Source organism: Arachis ipaensis, chromosome B06 (genome assembly GCF_000816755.2).
Source record: "Arachis ipaensis cultivar K30076 chromosome B06, Araip1.1, whole genome shotgun sequence".
Taxonomy (NCBI): Eukaryota; Viridiplantae; Streptophyta; class Magnoliopsida; order Fabales; family Fabaceae; genus Arachis; species Arachis ipaensis.
In genome coordinates, this window is record NC_029790.2 from 39,300,990 (window position 1) to 39,319,003 (window position 18,014).

The 18,014-nt window shown below is 35.4% G+C and overlaps 1 protein-coding gene across 1 annotated transcript in view; it reads right to left on the reverse strand.

The window, feature by feature from the left end:
• The window catches only part of LOC107648610 (cell division cycle protein 48 homolog), a gene marked incomplete in the record, with an annotated part of 4,062 nt that extends 3,676 nt beyond the window's left edge, over positions 1-386 (reverse strand). Inside the window, 2 exon segments of the mRNA XM_016352415.2 lie at positions 1-111; positions 221-386. Coding sequence (XP_016207901.2) covers positions 1-111; positions 221-249 — 140 coding nt within the window.

Genomic DNA, 18,014 nt, shown 5'->3' on the forward strand with positions numbered 1-18,014 from the left:
TGAAGCGCGACGACGGAGTTGTCATCGTTGACGGCCTCGTCAACAACAAGCCGATTCGGCGCCTTCTTCCGCTCAAGAATCGCAGTGCTGAAATCCCTCTTCGTTCCCTTCCTGCGAAAAGAGAAAAACAAAAGTTCAATCAGCCACCGGCGTAGAGATCGAGATCCAAAAGAAAAGCAATCATATGAATTTAAGTGAGATCTGAAAGGAAAACACATACGGATCAGATGATTCAGATTGGTTCGCCATGGATGAAGAAGAAGAGCGAGGATTTGTTGGTTTCTCCCTCTGCAGAAGAAAAAATGAATCTACAGAGACGTATGGATCTGAGTAATGCGGTGGGTGTGAGAGAGAATAGGGTGTTTGGTTTGGTATGCTGATATTTATAAGAGCATGGGTTAGCTTAGCTACATTTCTTGTTAGCAAAGAAATGAAATTCTCTCTTTTCTTTTCTTTTGTTTTTTCACTACTACACTTTTCGAATCCAAATTACTTCAACGATATATCCAAGAAAAATTCCGACTTATAAGATATGATATCATGATATGATCTCATCCCATGATAAGATAAGCTTCCCCATTCTAACTTTTATCATCGGAAAACTAATAGTAGAAATAACTTTCTCTTTACTTGAAATGAAAAAGTTATTTTTCATTTGATATGATTTTTTATTGAAAAAATATTGAGAGATAATGAGTTTAGTGAATAATATAATATTATATATGGTAATCTCTCTTCTCTATTTGTAATTTTCGTAGAGGTGAGTAATGTGTTTTAACTTTTAATCTTATTGAACTAATTTTAAAATTTATCATTCATATTATTTACGAAAGTCATTGTTTACCTTACAAAACTGTTTTCTATTTAAAATTAAAATTTTAATTGAAAATAAAAAACTTTTAGAAATTTTTTTTCAAAGATAATGCGATTTTATTGCACTAGAAATGAAGTTCACGGTCCATATTTGGATAAAAAAAACAAAGAGTAGTATTAAAAATGTTCCACCAGCAAAAACAAATTAAATTATAAGAAGAGTAAAAGTTTCAATAGAGAGAGATACATCTTCAATGTTGGATTTTATTGAAGACCCGGTGAGCTTCTTCCGCAATAAGGAAGGGGGACTTCCATTTTCCTTCAAAAATAAATGCATTCCTAGTCTTTCAATTCAATCAAGTTGTAATAGCTACCAAGTTCCTCTACTTCTTTCCGTTACTGTCATTGAACTATTCAAGCAATTTCAACCACCACTACCATGGGAGCTCTACGAGAGATAGAACAGGAAGGCCGTTTGCATGCCAAGCTTCAACCGCGTCAAGGCACGTCCAGAGATAATGGAAGACCGATTCTTCTTTACTGTAGCATCTTGGACAAATCAGTACCACTGATTGAATTTTTTGTCCCAATTTCTAATTCACAGGTAAACCTTCGTGCATTACTTTTCACATAAAATTTTTAATCTTCGATTGACAATATGGTTGTCCATAATTATTTCTTTCTACAGTGTTTTGGAAGAAAATCTGTTGAAAAGTGAAAGAATTGAAAGGCCACACCATAACTAGAAGCTACTGTATATGTCCCAGATTTTTTCTTCATCCAGGCAGGTAATTCTATCCTCCTCCTAGTAAATTGTTGAATTTAGAATAACATTTACAATTGCTGGATTAAATGCTTCTTAAATTAGTGATTGGTTCCATGTGCTGTCAGGTAGCATCAAATCTGAGACCCATTCTAGTCTTCGACCCTCTGTGGTATTAGAATTAGGAGTAATTGCTTGAAAGTCTCTTAACCATAGGTCTTTCCAAATCCTAATTGTACTATCTCGTCCTATTTGCCATAGGATTCTTTTTCCTTGCACTTTGCAACCCTCCAAAACACTTCGCCAGCCCCAATATGGGATGTTTCTGGCCTCCGCCATTAAAAAATTTGAAAACTTGAAATATTTACTCTTGTACACCTTATAAATCAGAGAGTGTGGTTTAGTTATCAGTCTCCACCCTTATTTTTCTAGCACTGCAAGGTTAAAAGGCTTTAAGATCTTTGCAGTTAAGACTAGGGGTGTTCGCGGTGCGGTTTGGTTCGGTTTTAAGGAAAAAAGTCATCCGATCAGAACGCTTAATTTATGTGCGGTGCGGTTTAGATTGGATGAAATTTTTTTGGAAATCCGATCCGATCCGATTACAAGCGGTTTGGATCAGTTTGGATTTGCGGTTTTTTAAATAAAAAAAATTAAATACATATAACAAGTCTTAACATCAAATTTTAAATAATCAACAATGATATAACAAGTCTTAACAATATCTTAAAAAACTAACGATAACATAACAATAGAAATAAAATTATAGGTTAGTTAAAATAAATAAATAAATAACATTTTCAACATAAATATTTATTAAATAACAATAATACATGAATAATAGAAAAATGTATAACAAATTGAACATGTTATAAGCATAATTGTAGATATAATAATAAAATAAAAAATTGAACATGTTATAAGCATAATTGTAAATATAATAATAAAATAATAATATTATAGCACATTGTGCGGTTTGGATTGGATTGGATCGGTTATGAAAAGTAGATCCAAAATCCAATCCAATCCAGCGGTTTGCAAAAAATAGAGTCCAATCAAATCCGAATTAGTGCGGTTTTAATCGATTTTCGGTTTGAATCGGATTGGATGAGCGGTTTAATTTGGATCGGTTTAGATTTAAACACCCCTAGTTAAGACCCCCTTGAAATTTAGGTCTATAAGAAATTATCCATCCTATCCATTACATCCTTCTCTTTGAGTCTCGTTGTCTGATGCGTGTGCATCATGTTGTGTTTGTCTATACTTTTTCATATAAAAAATAATTCATAATGCTTAATTATGGGAGTGTTTTGGTGATTAAATTGAATATTACTTTGATTGCTTGAGTTAATAAATTTTGTAGAAAATGATAGGAAAAGAAGCACTAAAAGCACTAATAGAGGAAGCACACTCCCAAGGTGGCAAAAGAGTTGGAAACAAACTCAAAGAGAAGCAAAGAGGATTTGCAACCCTGACCTCTTCACACTCCAACAAGAATACCTCGAGCTATAAAGTTCCAAATGAAGTGATCTCAGTGTCATTGAAATGTAGACTTCCAGAGCTTTCCAACCATATAAAATACTCTATAGTGGACACTGGATTTTGGGGTACAAATTTCTATTCATTTAGCTTCACAATTTCAGCGTAAAACAAATCCCTGCACTTTGCCAGACTGACCTCTTCACCTTTAAAAGATCATAACTTGAGCTACAGAGATCCAAATAACGCACTTCTAGTGGCGTTAGAAAGCTGAGATCCAGAGCTTTCCAATGATATATAATAGTTTATAGTGGACATTCATTTTGACGATGCAACAGATCAATCTTTTAACATGCAAGGCTTCCCAAGCCTTCAAAAGCCCAAAGTGCCACTCCAATGACACTCCAAATTGGGCCACTTCCAAATACCCCAATTCTTTCATTTATTCTTCAATGTTTCAAGCCTTCATGAAGAGAATTAAAATTTCACAAGCGTAAGTCAAGCCACAATTAACAATCAATCAAGGCCACAAGAATCATCTAGAAGTAGTTAGGAAATTTGCATTTGATTGTAATTTCATTTGAATTTGAAATTTAGGTAGCTTATAAATAAGACCTTAGATTCATCATTTGACACACACCATAGAGGAGTGCAGGTGACTCCACTCCGCTTTCACTCTCATTCTCTTCTCTTCTTCCATTTTCTTTCATACACTTTTGTAAATATTTTGCTATGAGTTTCTAATTTCCAACATTTGGGAAAGAGAGCTCTATTGCAATTTAATGGGTTGATTTATTTTCATTCTTCATCTTCAATTCTTCTTTCATTGCTTCTCTAGAGAAGGTCTTTGTGCTTCAAAGATCTAATTACCATCGAGAGAGAGATTAGATCTATTTGAATTCTATGATGAACTTGAGAAAGGAGTCATAGAATTCAGTTTGAGGCTCTTCTCTCATAACTCTCTTGATAGATAATTCTTAGCTTGATATGTGAGATGTAATCACTTTGAATTGAAATCTTGAGGGTTGTGTGGCTCTAAATTAGAGATCATTCTTCATCTTTTCTCATAAGTAATTAGATCAAGAGATTGGCAATTGATCAAGTTAAGAGAAATCAAATCACCAAGAGATTGGGGTTTGATTACGTATGATTTGCCAAGAGATCAATGATTGCATGATTGAAGTGGAGATGAGAATTATTGATCTTGAGAATGCAATATCTCTTGATCCCAATGTTAATTTCATTCTTAATTTTTGTTATTTACTTCTTGTCTTTAATTCTTGTCATTTAATTGTTCTCTTTAAATTCTTGTCATTTACTTATGCACATTTATGACTTTATTTACTTTTGCACATTTATGTCTTCCAAATGTTTGTAGAAATGCTTCACTTGGTTTTACTTTCTAGTCATTTACATTCTTGCACTTTAATTTTCAGCACTTTAATTTCTTGTCATTTACTTTTTTGCACTTTATTGCTTTCATTTAATTTCATGTTATTTATATTTCTTGCTTAATTATCACCCAATTGTTCTTATTTAACTAGAATAATCAATTGACTATTAATTGCTCAATCCTTCAATTCTCGTAAGATCTACCTCACTCTTGTGAGTTTTATTACTTGATACGACCCGATATATTTGCCGGTAGTTAATACGTGAAATTAAATTTTTTTTTTACATATCAAATTTTTGGTGCCGTTGTGGGGATTAATTGTGATTAACAAACTACCGGTGGTTGATTACCTAGATTAGACATTTTTTTCTTTTGTTTTTTGTCATTTAAGTTCTTTTAATTTTCTATCTTCTCTTGCTACTAAGGTGTTTGTGTTATTTCCTTACTAAGAACTCCTTATCTCTGACATAAGGAATTTCAATTTTTCTTGGTAATTGTGTTTTACAAAATTCAAATGGAGTTTACTTTATATTTTGATCAATCATACCATATGGGATATTGTCCATCACCACAAAATGATTCAAGTCATTATCTTAATGGTGGCTGAAAATATCACCAAGGAATGATAGATTATGAGCAATCAACCCAATTGGGATATGCTCCAGGGCCACAAAATGATCAAGATAATTTCATGGGATATTTCCCACCACCACAAAATGATTCATGTCATTATGCGAATGGTGGATGGAAATATCAACAAGGAATGATGGAGTGTGAACAATCAAGTGAAATAGAATACCTCCCAGAACCACAAAATAACTCATATTGTTGTGACACTTACACAAATTGTGGCTGGGGAGAAGATTTTGATGCTCTATATTCTAGTCATCAAGAGCCATCATCACTTGATTGTCCCTCATATACATTCATGCAAGATTGTCCAACCTCACCTCATGATTTTTCCCCTCAAAACAACTTCATCACAACACCCCCAAGTTCACAAATTCCTCCCCAACTTTTTTCTCTCTTGCTAGAAGTGGAACAATGCCTTCAAAGGCACAGAGAATTCTTGAAAAGACAAGAACAATCGTGGAAAGAATGAGAAATCCTCAGCAAGAAGACCGACGATTATTTAAAGCAAGCCACGAAACACTTAAGTGTGCTAAGCAAGAAGGATGAAGACCACATGGTGGGTGCAAAGGAGGAATTAGAAGAACAAGATGAAGAGGCCCCTGTATCAAGTGAAACTTCAATGAAGAAGGAGGTTGTGGAGGTATATGAGCCTAGGATTCCATATCCACAAAGGCTATTTGAGGTGACAAAGCAACATGCAAACTCATTCCCAAAGGAAGTAATGCAAGATACTGCAAAAGGAAGGGAGGGAGACAACCAAGGGAGTCTACATTCCCATGAAGCAGAGAGTTGCATGAAAGATGGTTTCATTGAACCATCAATTCAAGAAACTCTTGACAAAGAGGACACTCCAACCATCACACAACACCCAACTCTTGAGATAAAAAAAAAGTGAAGGTAACCAACAAAAGCACCAAAAAGAGAATTGTGACTAAGACACAATTGATCATATCCATGAAAAAGAGAAGGTTAAAGAACAATCCAACCCCTACCCCAACAAGCAAAGAAAATCAAGACAATAACAAAAGAAAGCTTGCTGGGAAGAGGCCAAAACAGGGGACATTAACTTTCTCTCCTTCCTCTTGAGGTCATTTCTTTTAACAAACTGGAAGAAGAGGAAGAAAGTCATGCACAACATGTCAAGCTAATGACATTAAAAGAGCTCTTCTTGAGAGGCAATCCAACGGTAGATAATATTTCCTTTCTTTGCTTAGTTTACTTTCAAATAATGTGGCATATGATTGTATTCTAAGTTTGGTGTTGCTTTGCAATAAATTAATTTTCAATCTTCATTGGGTACTTGCACCATTCTAAAATGAAAGTGTCACACTAAGTTTGGTGTTTCCACTTATTTATCATGCAAAGTATCATGCACACACCACTTATTAATGCAATCACATTGCATTTGTTTCTTTTCTTTGTACCTTGATTGTTATTTTTAATTTTGCTTGCTTAAATACATGCATTACTCACATCTCTTCTTGAAGACATTCATGGTTAATCATAAATTCCATCACTACTATTTTATTTGTTTCTTAAGGACAAGCAATCATTCTAAGTTTGGTATTGGAAAAGGAAGGAATAGGAGGAAATGACAACAATGAAGATGAACTACAAGGTGATTAAGTTCTTTTTTCTCTTATTTATTTCCTATACTTTCAATTGCATGATTGTCTTCCATTTTTTTCTTGTGTGTTCTTTTTTGGGAGAAGCATAGTTTGATTTTGAATTGTAACATGTTACTTTTACATCATAATTACCATCTTGAAATTTACGAGTCAAAGCAATTAAGCATCATGATCATACACAAACAAGGTACTTAAAGAAGAATCTAGCATGAGCATATAAGTATTGGAAGGCTAGCATGACTATTTTTTGCTCAATTGTATTGGAATTTGTTTAATTGAAGTTTTCATCTAGGACATTTTATGAAATTTTTAAAATTTTAAAAATCTTGAAGAAGCAAATCAATTAAGTCAAGTAAAGAAAAAGGGAAAAGGAGAAAGTTAAAGGCTCTGAGTACCAATGACAATTCATTTGTCAAGTACTTATGGTGTTTATGTATCAAGCAAAAAGCTTGAAAACAAAACACTCAGAGTCAAGGCTAGGCTCAAGTGCAAAGCACTCCCTCAAAGCTTAAGGCTCTAAGCACCAATGATTAGAAGGAAAGTAAAGAAAAGAAACAAATGAGCTTAAAGAGTCCTCTAATTAAATGCTTGTAGTGCTTATGTATCAAGTGGTAATACTTGAAAACAAAGAATTTAGAGTCGAAGCTTTTAACTAATGGTGCAAAGCACCCAAAAAGCTAAGCTAAGAAAAAGATGAAAAGCTTAATTCAAAGAAGGAATATAAAGAAAAGATTTCATAAAGTGAGCTAGATAGAAACATCAATCATTTAAATTTCTTTTGAGATTGTTGCATGCATAGTAAACTAGCCAACTATAAACATTTAATTGCTACTCTTCTCACCTTGGATTGTCAAATTGTATTGCATGATTCTTTATTTGCTTGAGGACAAGCAAAGTTTAAGTTTGGTGTTGTGATGCGTGTGCATCATGCTGTATTTTTCTATGCTTTTTCATATAAAAAAATCAATTCATAATGCTTAATTATGGAGTATTTTGGTGATTAAATTGAATATTGCTTTGGTTACTTGAATTAATAAATTTTGTAGAAAATGATAGAAAAAGAAGCAATAAAAGCACTAATAGAGGAAGCACACTCCCAAGGTGGCAAAAGAGTTGGAAACAAACTCAAAGAGAAGTAAAGAGGATTTGCAACCCTGACCTTTTCACACTCCAACAAAAATACCTCGAGCTACAAAGCTCCAAATGAGGTGATCTCAGTGTCATTGAAATGGAGACTTCCAGAGCTTTCCAACCATATATAATACTCTATAGTGGACATTGGATTTGAGGGTACAAATTTCTATTCGTTTAGCTTTACAATTTCAGCATAAAACAAATCCCTGCACTTCACCAGACTGACATCTTCACCTTTAAAAGATCATAACTTGAGTTAGAGAGGTCCAAATAACGCGATTCTAGTAGTGTTAGAAAGCTGAGATCCAGGGCTTTCCAATGATATATAATAATTTTGAGGACGCAACAGATCAATCTTTCAACCTACAAGGCTTCCCAAGCCTTCAAAAGCCCAAAGTGCCACTCCAATGACACTCCACATTGGGCCACTTCCAAATATCCCAATTCTTTCATTTATTCTTCAATGTTTCAAGCCTCCATGAAGAGAATTAAAATTTCACAAGCCAAAGTCAAGCCACAATTAACAATCAATTAAGGCCACAAGAATCATCTAGAAGTAGTTAGGAAATTTGCATTTGATTATTGTAATTTCATTTGAATTTGTAATTAAGGTAGCTTATAAATAGGACCTTAGATTCATCATTTGACACACACCATGGAGGAGTGGAGGTGACTCCACTCTCCTTTCACTCTCATTCTCTACTATTCTTCCATTTTCTTTCATACACACTTTTGTAAATATTTTGCTATGAGTTTTTAATTTCCAACATTTGGGAAAGAGAGCTCTATTGCAATTTATTGGGTTGATTTATTTTCATTCTTCATCTTCAATTCTTCTTTCATTGCTTCTCTAGAAAAGGTCTTTGTGCTTCAAAGATCTAATTACTATTGAGAAAGGGAATAGATCTATTTGAATTCTATGATGAACTTGAGAAAGGGGTCATAGAATTCAGTTTGAGGCTCTTCTCTCATAACTCTCTTGATTGATAATTCTTAGCTTGATATGTGAGATGTAATCACTTTGAATTAAAATCTTGAGGGTTGTGTGGCTCTAAATTAGAGACCATTCTTCACATCTTCTCATGAGTAATTAGATCAAGAGATTGGCAATTGATCAAGTTAAGAGAAATTAAATCACCAAGAGATTGGGGTTTGATTACGTATGATTTACCAAGAGATCAATGATTGCATGATTGAAGTGGAGATAAGAATTATTGATCTTGAGAATGCAATATCTCTTGATCCCAATGTTAATTTCATTCTTAATTTTTGTTATTTACTTTTTGTCTTTAATTCTTGTCATTTAATTGTTCTCTTTAAATTCTTGTCATTTCCTTATGCACATTTATGACTTTATTTACTTTTGCACATTTATGCCTTCCAGGTGTTTGTAGAAATGCTTTACTTGGTTTTACTTTCTAGTCATTTACATTCTTGCACTTTAATTTTTAGCACTTTAATTTCTTGTCATTTACTTTCTTTGTACTTTATTGCTTTCATTTAATTTCATGTTATTTACATTTCTTGCTTGATTATCACCCAATTATGCTTGTCTAACTAGAATAATCAATTGACTATTGATTGCTCAATCCTTTAATCCTCGTGGGATCGACTTCACTCTTGTGAGTTTTATTACTTGATACAACCCGGTATACTTGCTGGTAGTTATGCATAATTAATTTTTTTTCGTATCATTGTCCCCACCAAAATTGGAGCATGAGCTTTTGAATTTCATCAACCAACGTCTCTGATAGTGTAAAATAACTCAGAGTATAGATTGAAACTGCAGTTGCAACTGCCTTTATTAATACTTCTCAGTCACTTAAGGATAGCAAAGCTCTCTTCTAGTGCTGCAGTTTTGTGATATTTTATCCTTGATATATGAAAATGTAGCTATCTTTTGTAAGAACCGTGAGCTAATTATCCGTCTAATTAAATAATTTAATTGCCCAAACTAGGTTCCAAAAATTTTGACTTCATTAGGGATTCGAATATTCTCTGAATTTGTGAGCAAGGCAAGAATTGTTGAAGATTATGCCAAGAAGACGGCCTTGGTGAGATATGAGCAGGGCGGTACTAGTAGCAGAGGTCATGGGAAGTATGTTCCATCAAGAGGCCAGAACTCCAAGAAGGGTAGGCATGCCCCTCAGCAATCCCAAGTTCAAGGACATATCAGAGGCATTGACCATGACCAGTATCACCGGGCGAGAGGAGTAGGTAAGCAAGCGTGGGATCAACAAGAGGAGTTAAGGTACCTGAGATGTGGAAGATACCATCTGGAAAAGTCGTGCATGGCTGGGTTCAGTGGATGTTACCGCTGCGGATTGTCAGGGCATATCTCTAGACGATGTCCTTACAAAAAGGACCACGGTGTAGACCGGTCACAGTGACGGGGTTAAGGATCTCCAACTTGAGGTAACGATAAAATTGATAACCTAGTTTTAATCACGTTGTGGGGGACTGTAACTTGACTCTTCTTATTAGCTTATAATGGAGACAAAGATTTGGAACTAGGAATATTAGATTAAATGTCATGTTTAGGACCAGAGTTTAGCTTAGTTTTATTTTATGGGATGTTGCCGTTAAGGCTGGCCAAACTTAGCGTCAGAAGAACTAATGGGAGAAGATAATTTGATGGGTGCAGCCAAGCGATTTGGGTTCTTAGTGACAACCAATTAGAGTGACTCAGCGGAATGGCGTTGTGAAGCTTCGATTTTGCAAATGGCATTTCCGATGACTGAGTCGACACACAAAGATGCCCATTGGTGCGAATGTCATATTATAAGGGGAAGATTCTTCAAAACTTAAAAGAAAGATTAACCACAGCGTTAGTGTTGGCACTACTTGAACCCCATGGACCATTAAATATCTATTGGTACGTTTCATAGGAAAATCTTGGAGTGCGTTTTGATGTAACGTCAGGACGTAGTGGTTTATGCATCATGACAGTTGAGGGCACACGAAGTAAATTCTCTTACGCACAATCTGGAGCCTGTTGCATTTGTGCTTGTATTGAAGATGTGGAGCAAGGAGGAACTACCTCCATGAAGATGGATGTAATTATTAAAGGACTACAATTTTGAGCTAAGCTATCACCCAGGAATTTATGCGCTTGAGTTTAGTTTTTACGTGTAGATTATAGGATGGTTAATATAACATTTGGTACATGGTGAATCATAGAGTGCAGAGGTAAATAGATAAAGAAAAAAATAAGTGAGAATAAATTTAGGCTTGAATTTTTGGTTGAGTTTAACATTTGATTTTAGTTATGGTAAGTAGAAATTCATTAATTGTTTAGTATGTCTAAGGGAGGTTGAATTGTATACATTGGTGAAATTGTAAATGACTTAGATAATTAGATGCAGAATAAATGGTGTGGTGGTATTATGGACCTTGGAATTTTGTTAAATGAGTAAAGAAAATGGAGAATAGAATATTTTAGGTGTTAAAATGATTGAGTGTGGTTGAGTGGGTGGTATTGAAACTATGATTAATATAAGAACTGTTGCTAGGCTTTAAAAGTGTTGAATGGTTGGGAATTGATGGATATTGTAATTGGAGCTGTAGGAAATTATTTAGGACTAGAATTAGGCATAGAGACCCTATAAGGCACTAAGTTATTAATTAGTCTTAGGATAAGCGTAAATGCTATTGAGGTCAAGTTGAGAAAGTTTAGAAGTAAGCCTAGGTTTTGTAATCCGATGAGAGATGTATGACTTAATTGGATATTTGGATTAGTTAGTTAATTAGTGGCTAAAAATCAGAATGGCACAATGGAAGCTTGTGGAATGCAATAGCACATGATAATTGTGAATAGAGGTCATAGGACGCTAACTAAACGTATCTTATGCTTAAATACTTGAAGAGTTAGTGGGTTAATGTAAGTAAAGGTTTCTAAGAACTAAGTTTGATTGCATTTGTAAGGTTAGAATGATTTAGGATAGGTTGTGGACATGAGAGTAGGTGGCTAATTTGGATTTGGATGGCACGTGAGTGCAATTGTCGAGTTTAAAAAGTAAGGATTACGATATTTGATTATGATGACTTTGGGTTTAGCTTGAAATAGGAACTGATTTATTTGAAAGATAGATTTGGAGAGCATTGAATTGAAATGCTAATGTTGTATTGAGGTTGATTGAAGGGAGCTAAGAGTGAGAAGGGCAGGTACGATATAGGCCTAAATTCAGTTAAAATATAGAATTGTAAATAAGAATAAAAGATGTAGATAGGAATTGAGCTGACATGAAGGAACGAAACGATGAATGGTAAGAGGTAGGTTTAAGTTGAGGGAACATTTAAGGATGATGATGGGTAAGCCAAATTTTAAGGACAAAATTTTTTATTTGGTAGGGAGAATGTAAGAACCGCGAACTAATTAACCGTCTAATTAAATAATTTAATTGCCCAAACTAGGTTTCGAAAATTTAGAATGAGAATTAAGGGATTTAAATATGATTTTTGGACTCAGTAGATTTTTCTGAGTCAGAAAATGTAACTTTCTACGAAAAATCGCGAAGAAACCGTGAACCGGCAGATTAACCGATTTAAATCTGTCCGGTACTATATGAGAATAAATAGAAAAAAACAGTAGAAAACATTAGGAAAGTATTTAAAGTCGAAAACCAGGCATTAATTTTAAAGGTTTGGTCCAAAGTTGGGCCAAACGGGCCAAAAATACTAATGGGTTGGACCGGGCCCAAGTTGGGCCCAAGCCCAACATATATATATATTATATGTATATATATATATACTTAAATGAAGGCCATTTCAGCCACTTCACCCTTTATAAGTCACAACAGCAGCTGCATGATAGGTGAGAGAATAGAGCTAAAAGAGAGTGTTACTATTCATCCTCCACTTCCGGCGGCCATATCTCGAGTTACGGTGCTCCGATTTGCATGCCATCAGCAGCTACACAAAACTCTTGCCGAGCCCGTTACTTTCATCTAACTTTTGTAGGTAAGATTTCAAAGATTCCTTTCTGTTCAGCAGCCCTAAGAAATTCAAAAATGTGAGTTTTGGTTTCGAGTGAATTTTGGTGTTTTGATTGTTTAGGTGCTAACCATTAGTGAGGAATTGTTGGGTTCACCTCCAATTTCTGTGGATAAGGTAAGCTCACTCTTATCCCTTGTGAAATTAAATATTTATGAACCCTAGGTGTTGATCCATGGTAAATTATGTATGTCTAGCTTGGAATATTGATTGTTGATTCTTGTTGGAGTTTATTGGTGGCTTTTGGTGAATTGTTGATGGTTAAAAGCTTGTTGGGCACAACTTTTGGTGTATAGCACATATTGAGAATCGATCAATGTATGGTTTCGGTTTCTTCTATGTAATGTATAATATTTTTAGACACGTAGGCTAGTGACCCATAGGATAGGATTGGATTAATTTGGTTATTGAATTGTTGAATGATGATGTATAATGATTTGATGATTTTAGGTTGTTTTGATGAATTGTGATGTTGAGGTTGATAAAATGGTGTTGAAGATTGAGGTTGAGATTGATCACGATTGATTGTTGGTGATATAATGAAGATGAGTGATTGTGTTGGGTGAAAAATGTTTTAGTATGAAATAATTGATAAATTGAGGTTGTAGAGTGTATAATGTGAATGAAAATTTTATGAATGGTAAATTATGGTGTAAAAAGGCAAGTTATGTTGTACATTGGAGTTTGGTGGGGTTTTGGTTTGGTTTTGGTTGAAAATCGTGGTAAGTTGAGAATTTAGTGAACTTTTGCCAAAATGAATATTTGATGAACTTCAACGGATCATATCTTGAGCTATTATTTTTGAAATTTAATGCATTTTATATCAAATGAAAGATAATTTAACAAGCTTTAAAATGGTTTAAATTTTGTGGAAATCTGAATTTTGTAGAAAAAGTTATGATCGTTGAAAGTTTGGTGTTGAAATCTGAATTCTGTGAATGTTTCATACTTTGTAATTTCTGGTTTGTGTGTGCATGCACAGCCTTGTGCACACGCACATCCTGTGTGTTTTTGAAAGTGTGCAGACGCACAGCCTTGTGCGCACGCATACACAGGGGAAGGCTTGCTGATGAGAGCATTAGCATGCCCTGTGGGCACACACAACCAACGAAGTTTTTCAAGCTGTGTGCACGCACACTTTGGAAGGTGCACTATGTTGAGGGCGTTCACACGCCTTGTGCGGATGAACAGAGTTGAAATTTTTACTCTCTGTGCATATGCACACCTCTATGCGTACGCACACATCTTGAAAATCCTCCTGGGCGTGCTCACGCACACCCTTGTGCGTACGCACACTGCCCTGCTTTTCAATAAAAATCTTGTTTTTAACTATTTCACCTTCCCGACAAGCTTGTAAACTTCTGTGACACCTATCTAAGACTTTTTGGCTTGTTTTTGAACGTTAAAACATAGAGAAGGTCTTGGGTGAAATTATTTCGGTATTTTCGGTGAAAGTTAGAAAACGGGGGCTTAGGTTTCTGGTGTACTGAGGATAGGTTTTGTTGAATGAGAAGCCGATGTATGGTATTGGTGATTATTGATAGGGAATTGTGAAAGTGGTGAACTGATGAGTTCTAAATGAGTTGTGAAAGCGGTGAACTAATGAGTTCGGAGTGGAAATTATGAATTAGCAGTAGTTGAAATGAGTTTGAGACTCGGAATGGAATGATAGATCCATGATATATTAAAAAATGATTTCTGAAAACCGCTGAATCACTGTTTTATACTGAGATTATTGAGATGCTATGCGCCTAGCAGGGACGGTTTGGTTGGATCCCGCCTGTCAAGGTAGCGACGGCGGCGTAAGGGCGGTGGTTCGTCCCGCTTACGTTGAGATGTGAGGTCCGTGGCAATAGTATCCCGCTCGCATTCCTTCGGATCACTAGAGTGTGCAGGCACAAAATCCTGGACGGTGTTCCGTGCACCATATCTTGGGGGTTCCCATTATGATTCCGAAGGGCGACATCTCCATGGAGATGTATCAGGTTGACAGTTGAACCGACAATGTGATATCACAGCCTATAGGACAAGCATTCATCATGTGCATCTTTTATCTGCTTGCTTGCTTTGCCGACTTGACTTGTATGCCTAATTGGATAACATGCCTAATTGCCTATTTGAATTACTTGACATATATGTCTATACTTGTGTTTTACTTGCATTGTATTAACTGTGTATTCTACTGTGATTGAGGAGGTTCGGAAGGCGGTGGCGATGGGATCGCATGGAGGATAGGTTGGTGAAGGTTGTGGGACAGCGGAGAACTGTTAGATTAGAAAATCCACTAAGTTAGATTATCCCTTTATTATGTTATGGTTTTAAGTTATATTTTAATGTTTTAGTTATGCTTTAAGATGAATCTTGTGATGGATATGAAGTTCTAGGATTGCCTCTGGCATCCCAGAGTCTTATATCTTACATCACTAGGCACTGTTACCATACTGATAACCTCCGGTTCTCATACCATATTCTGTTGTTGTTTTTCAGATGCAGGTCGCAACCCACCTCGGTGAGTTGCTGGATGGTGACAGAGCGGAGGACCTTTATCATATTTTGGAGTCTTTTGATTTATTTTTATTAGTACTCTCACTTTTGTATTTTATTTTGCCTTAGAGGCTTACTTTATGAGAGATATTCTGTATAAGCTGTTTTATTTTCAAAACTCTGCATGTCAGTGGTTAACTAGTCAACTTAAACTCCGCGGGCTGTGGGTAGTATCTTATGATCATTATACTCTTATATTTTGTTATCTTGTACCTTTATCTTGTGTCTTAAGTTTGTGGCTTCGTGTGAACGTTTTGTAAACTTTTGTAACTCTCGATTTTTGAGCTTATTTCTTCATCGGGCTTCTAGAATTATTATTTCTTTTTATATATATTTATGTATAAGTTTTAGGATTGTCGTAACCTCTGATTAACCTTTGCTTTACAACTAGAGGTAAGGTTTAGAGTAATTAGGGTGTTATATCTTAGATCTTTGAATTACCGCTAGTAGCCTAAGATACTTGTTCTAGTTGCCAATGTGATGAACTTGTAAGATGTGAGATAGAGGATCACAAATGTTCATAGGAGTATTTCTACTGAAAAATACTGAGGATTTATCCAAATTCACTGCTTGACCACTAATATTTTCATAAACTTGTAGGATTTGAAGCAAATTTTGGCACCCTTCTTCTATAGTTTTGCTGAATAGAATTGAGTCATCTACGAAAAATAGATGGCTGACTTTAATATACCGTGGGTTGAGTCTCAAACCTGTAATCTCTAGTTTCTGTTCTCCTCTGTGGAGCAGATAGGACAATCCTTCTGCACGAAATAAAAATATATAGGGGAAAGAGGGTCGCCTTGACGCAACCCTCTACATGGCTTAAAGAAACTATAAGGCTGACCATCCATAGTAACAAGATATGAAACTGTTGTCACCAGTTCCTGAATCCATTCCATCCATCTCCTACAAAAATCCAACCTCCTCATAACCTCCCAAACGAAACTCCACTCCACCCTATCTTATGCCTTACTTATGTTTAGTTTCAGAGCGAATTCATAATCATCGTATCTCTTATTCATAAAAAGGTATATAAATTCATGAGCAATTAAAATATTATCACTAATCAAGTGTCCTTTAATAAAAGCACTCTGTGTGTGTCACTTATGACTCTATTCATCACAAATTGAAGCATGTGCCCTGTGCACCATAATCTTTTATAAGACTTTATAAAAAATACTACTCAAACTTATAGGTCGAATATGTTTCATAGATTTTGCATTCGAAATCTTTGGAATAAGGCAAATATGAGTATGATTAAATGAGTTCAGAATTTTACCTCCCAAGAAAAAACTTTTAGCCATCTAAAGAACATCTCCTTTAATCGTTTATCATAAAAATTGAAAGAATTTAGCAGTGAATCCATCTTCTCCCAGGCCGAAAAGGCATTGATAGAAAAAACAGTAGTTTTCACTTCTTTTTCTATGATTAGTCCAGTTAAAGCACGGTTGGTAGCAGCATTGAGTTTTGTTAGAATACCCTCAATTTTCGTTGCCGGATCTCTTGGGTTATTAGATGTAAAGAGCTCTTCAAAGTACCCTTGTGCAGTGGATGCAATGCCTTCAGCACTTGTGGCTACATTTCCTTCTACATCTTCTAACTCTTGCACCTTATTTCTTCTACTTCTAGTTTAAAATTTGGAGTAAAAAAATTTTGTATTGTGATTTCTCCATTTCAGCTACTGGACTCGAGATTTTTCCTTCCAATGTCTTTCTTCTAGTTAAAGTGCATCTTCTAATTCAGACTCCCATACCTAGGGGTGTGCATGGTTCAGTTTTTCCATAAACTAAACTGAAACTGCACTAAACCATTTTAAATGGTTTAGAAACTGAACCAAACTGCTTTGTCATATAAGAAACTGGTTTTAAACTAGTTTATAATACAGTGCACCAGTTTAAACCAGTTCATAAAAATAAAACTGGTTTTAATTAAAAAAACCAGTTTAAACTGGTTTATGCCTAAAACTAGTTTTCACACCCTCTCTCTCCCTCTCTTCCCTTCCTCTCTTTCTCTCTCTCTCTCTCTCTCTCTCTCCTTCCTCTCTCTCTCTCCCCTTTTCTCTCCCTTCCCCTCTCTCTCTCCCCTTTTCTCTCCCTTCCTCTCTTCTCCTCTGCATAAGTCCAATTATCATCTGTAGGGACACCATAAGATTTGCTCAGCTCATTAATATATTTATCATCTTGCAACTCAAGCAAATCAAACGCTGCTCGAAGCTTCAATGCTGCCTCCAACATTAAATATGTCGAATTCCACCGAGTTTCGACATCCAAAGAAACAAGCCCTTTATAATTAATGCTCTCCCGCTCAATGCACGCTTTGAAGCTTTCACATCTCATAGGAGATGATTTGACATATTTTACTGCATTGCGAATTCTTGTAATTGAATCATCAATCTCTTTCAAGCCATCTTTCACTATCAAATTTAGGATATGAGCACAACAACGCATATATGAGAAACGCCTCCAAAAAATGAAAGCCGCAGGAACCAGTTTGCAAGTCAACAATGCAAGGGCATTCTAGAGCTCTCTGAGCTTTCACCTCATCTAGTCTACAACAACATCAACAATAAGCAAACGTAAGAGTACTGGAAAACAAACGGAAGAAACTACAGACCAGAATTATAAAACAAAGTTTATAA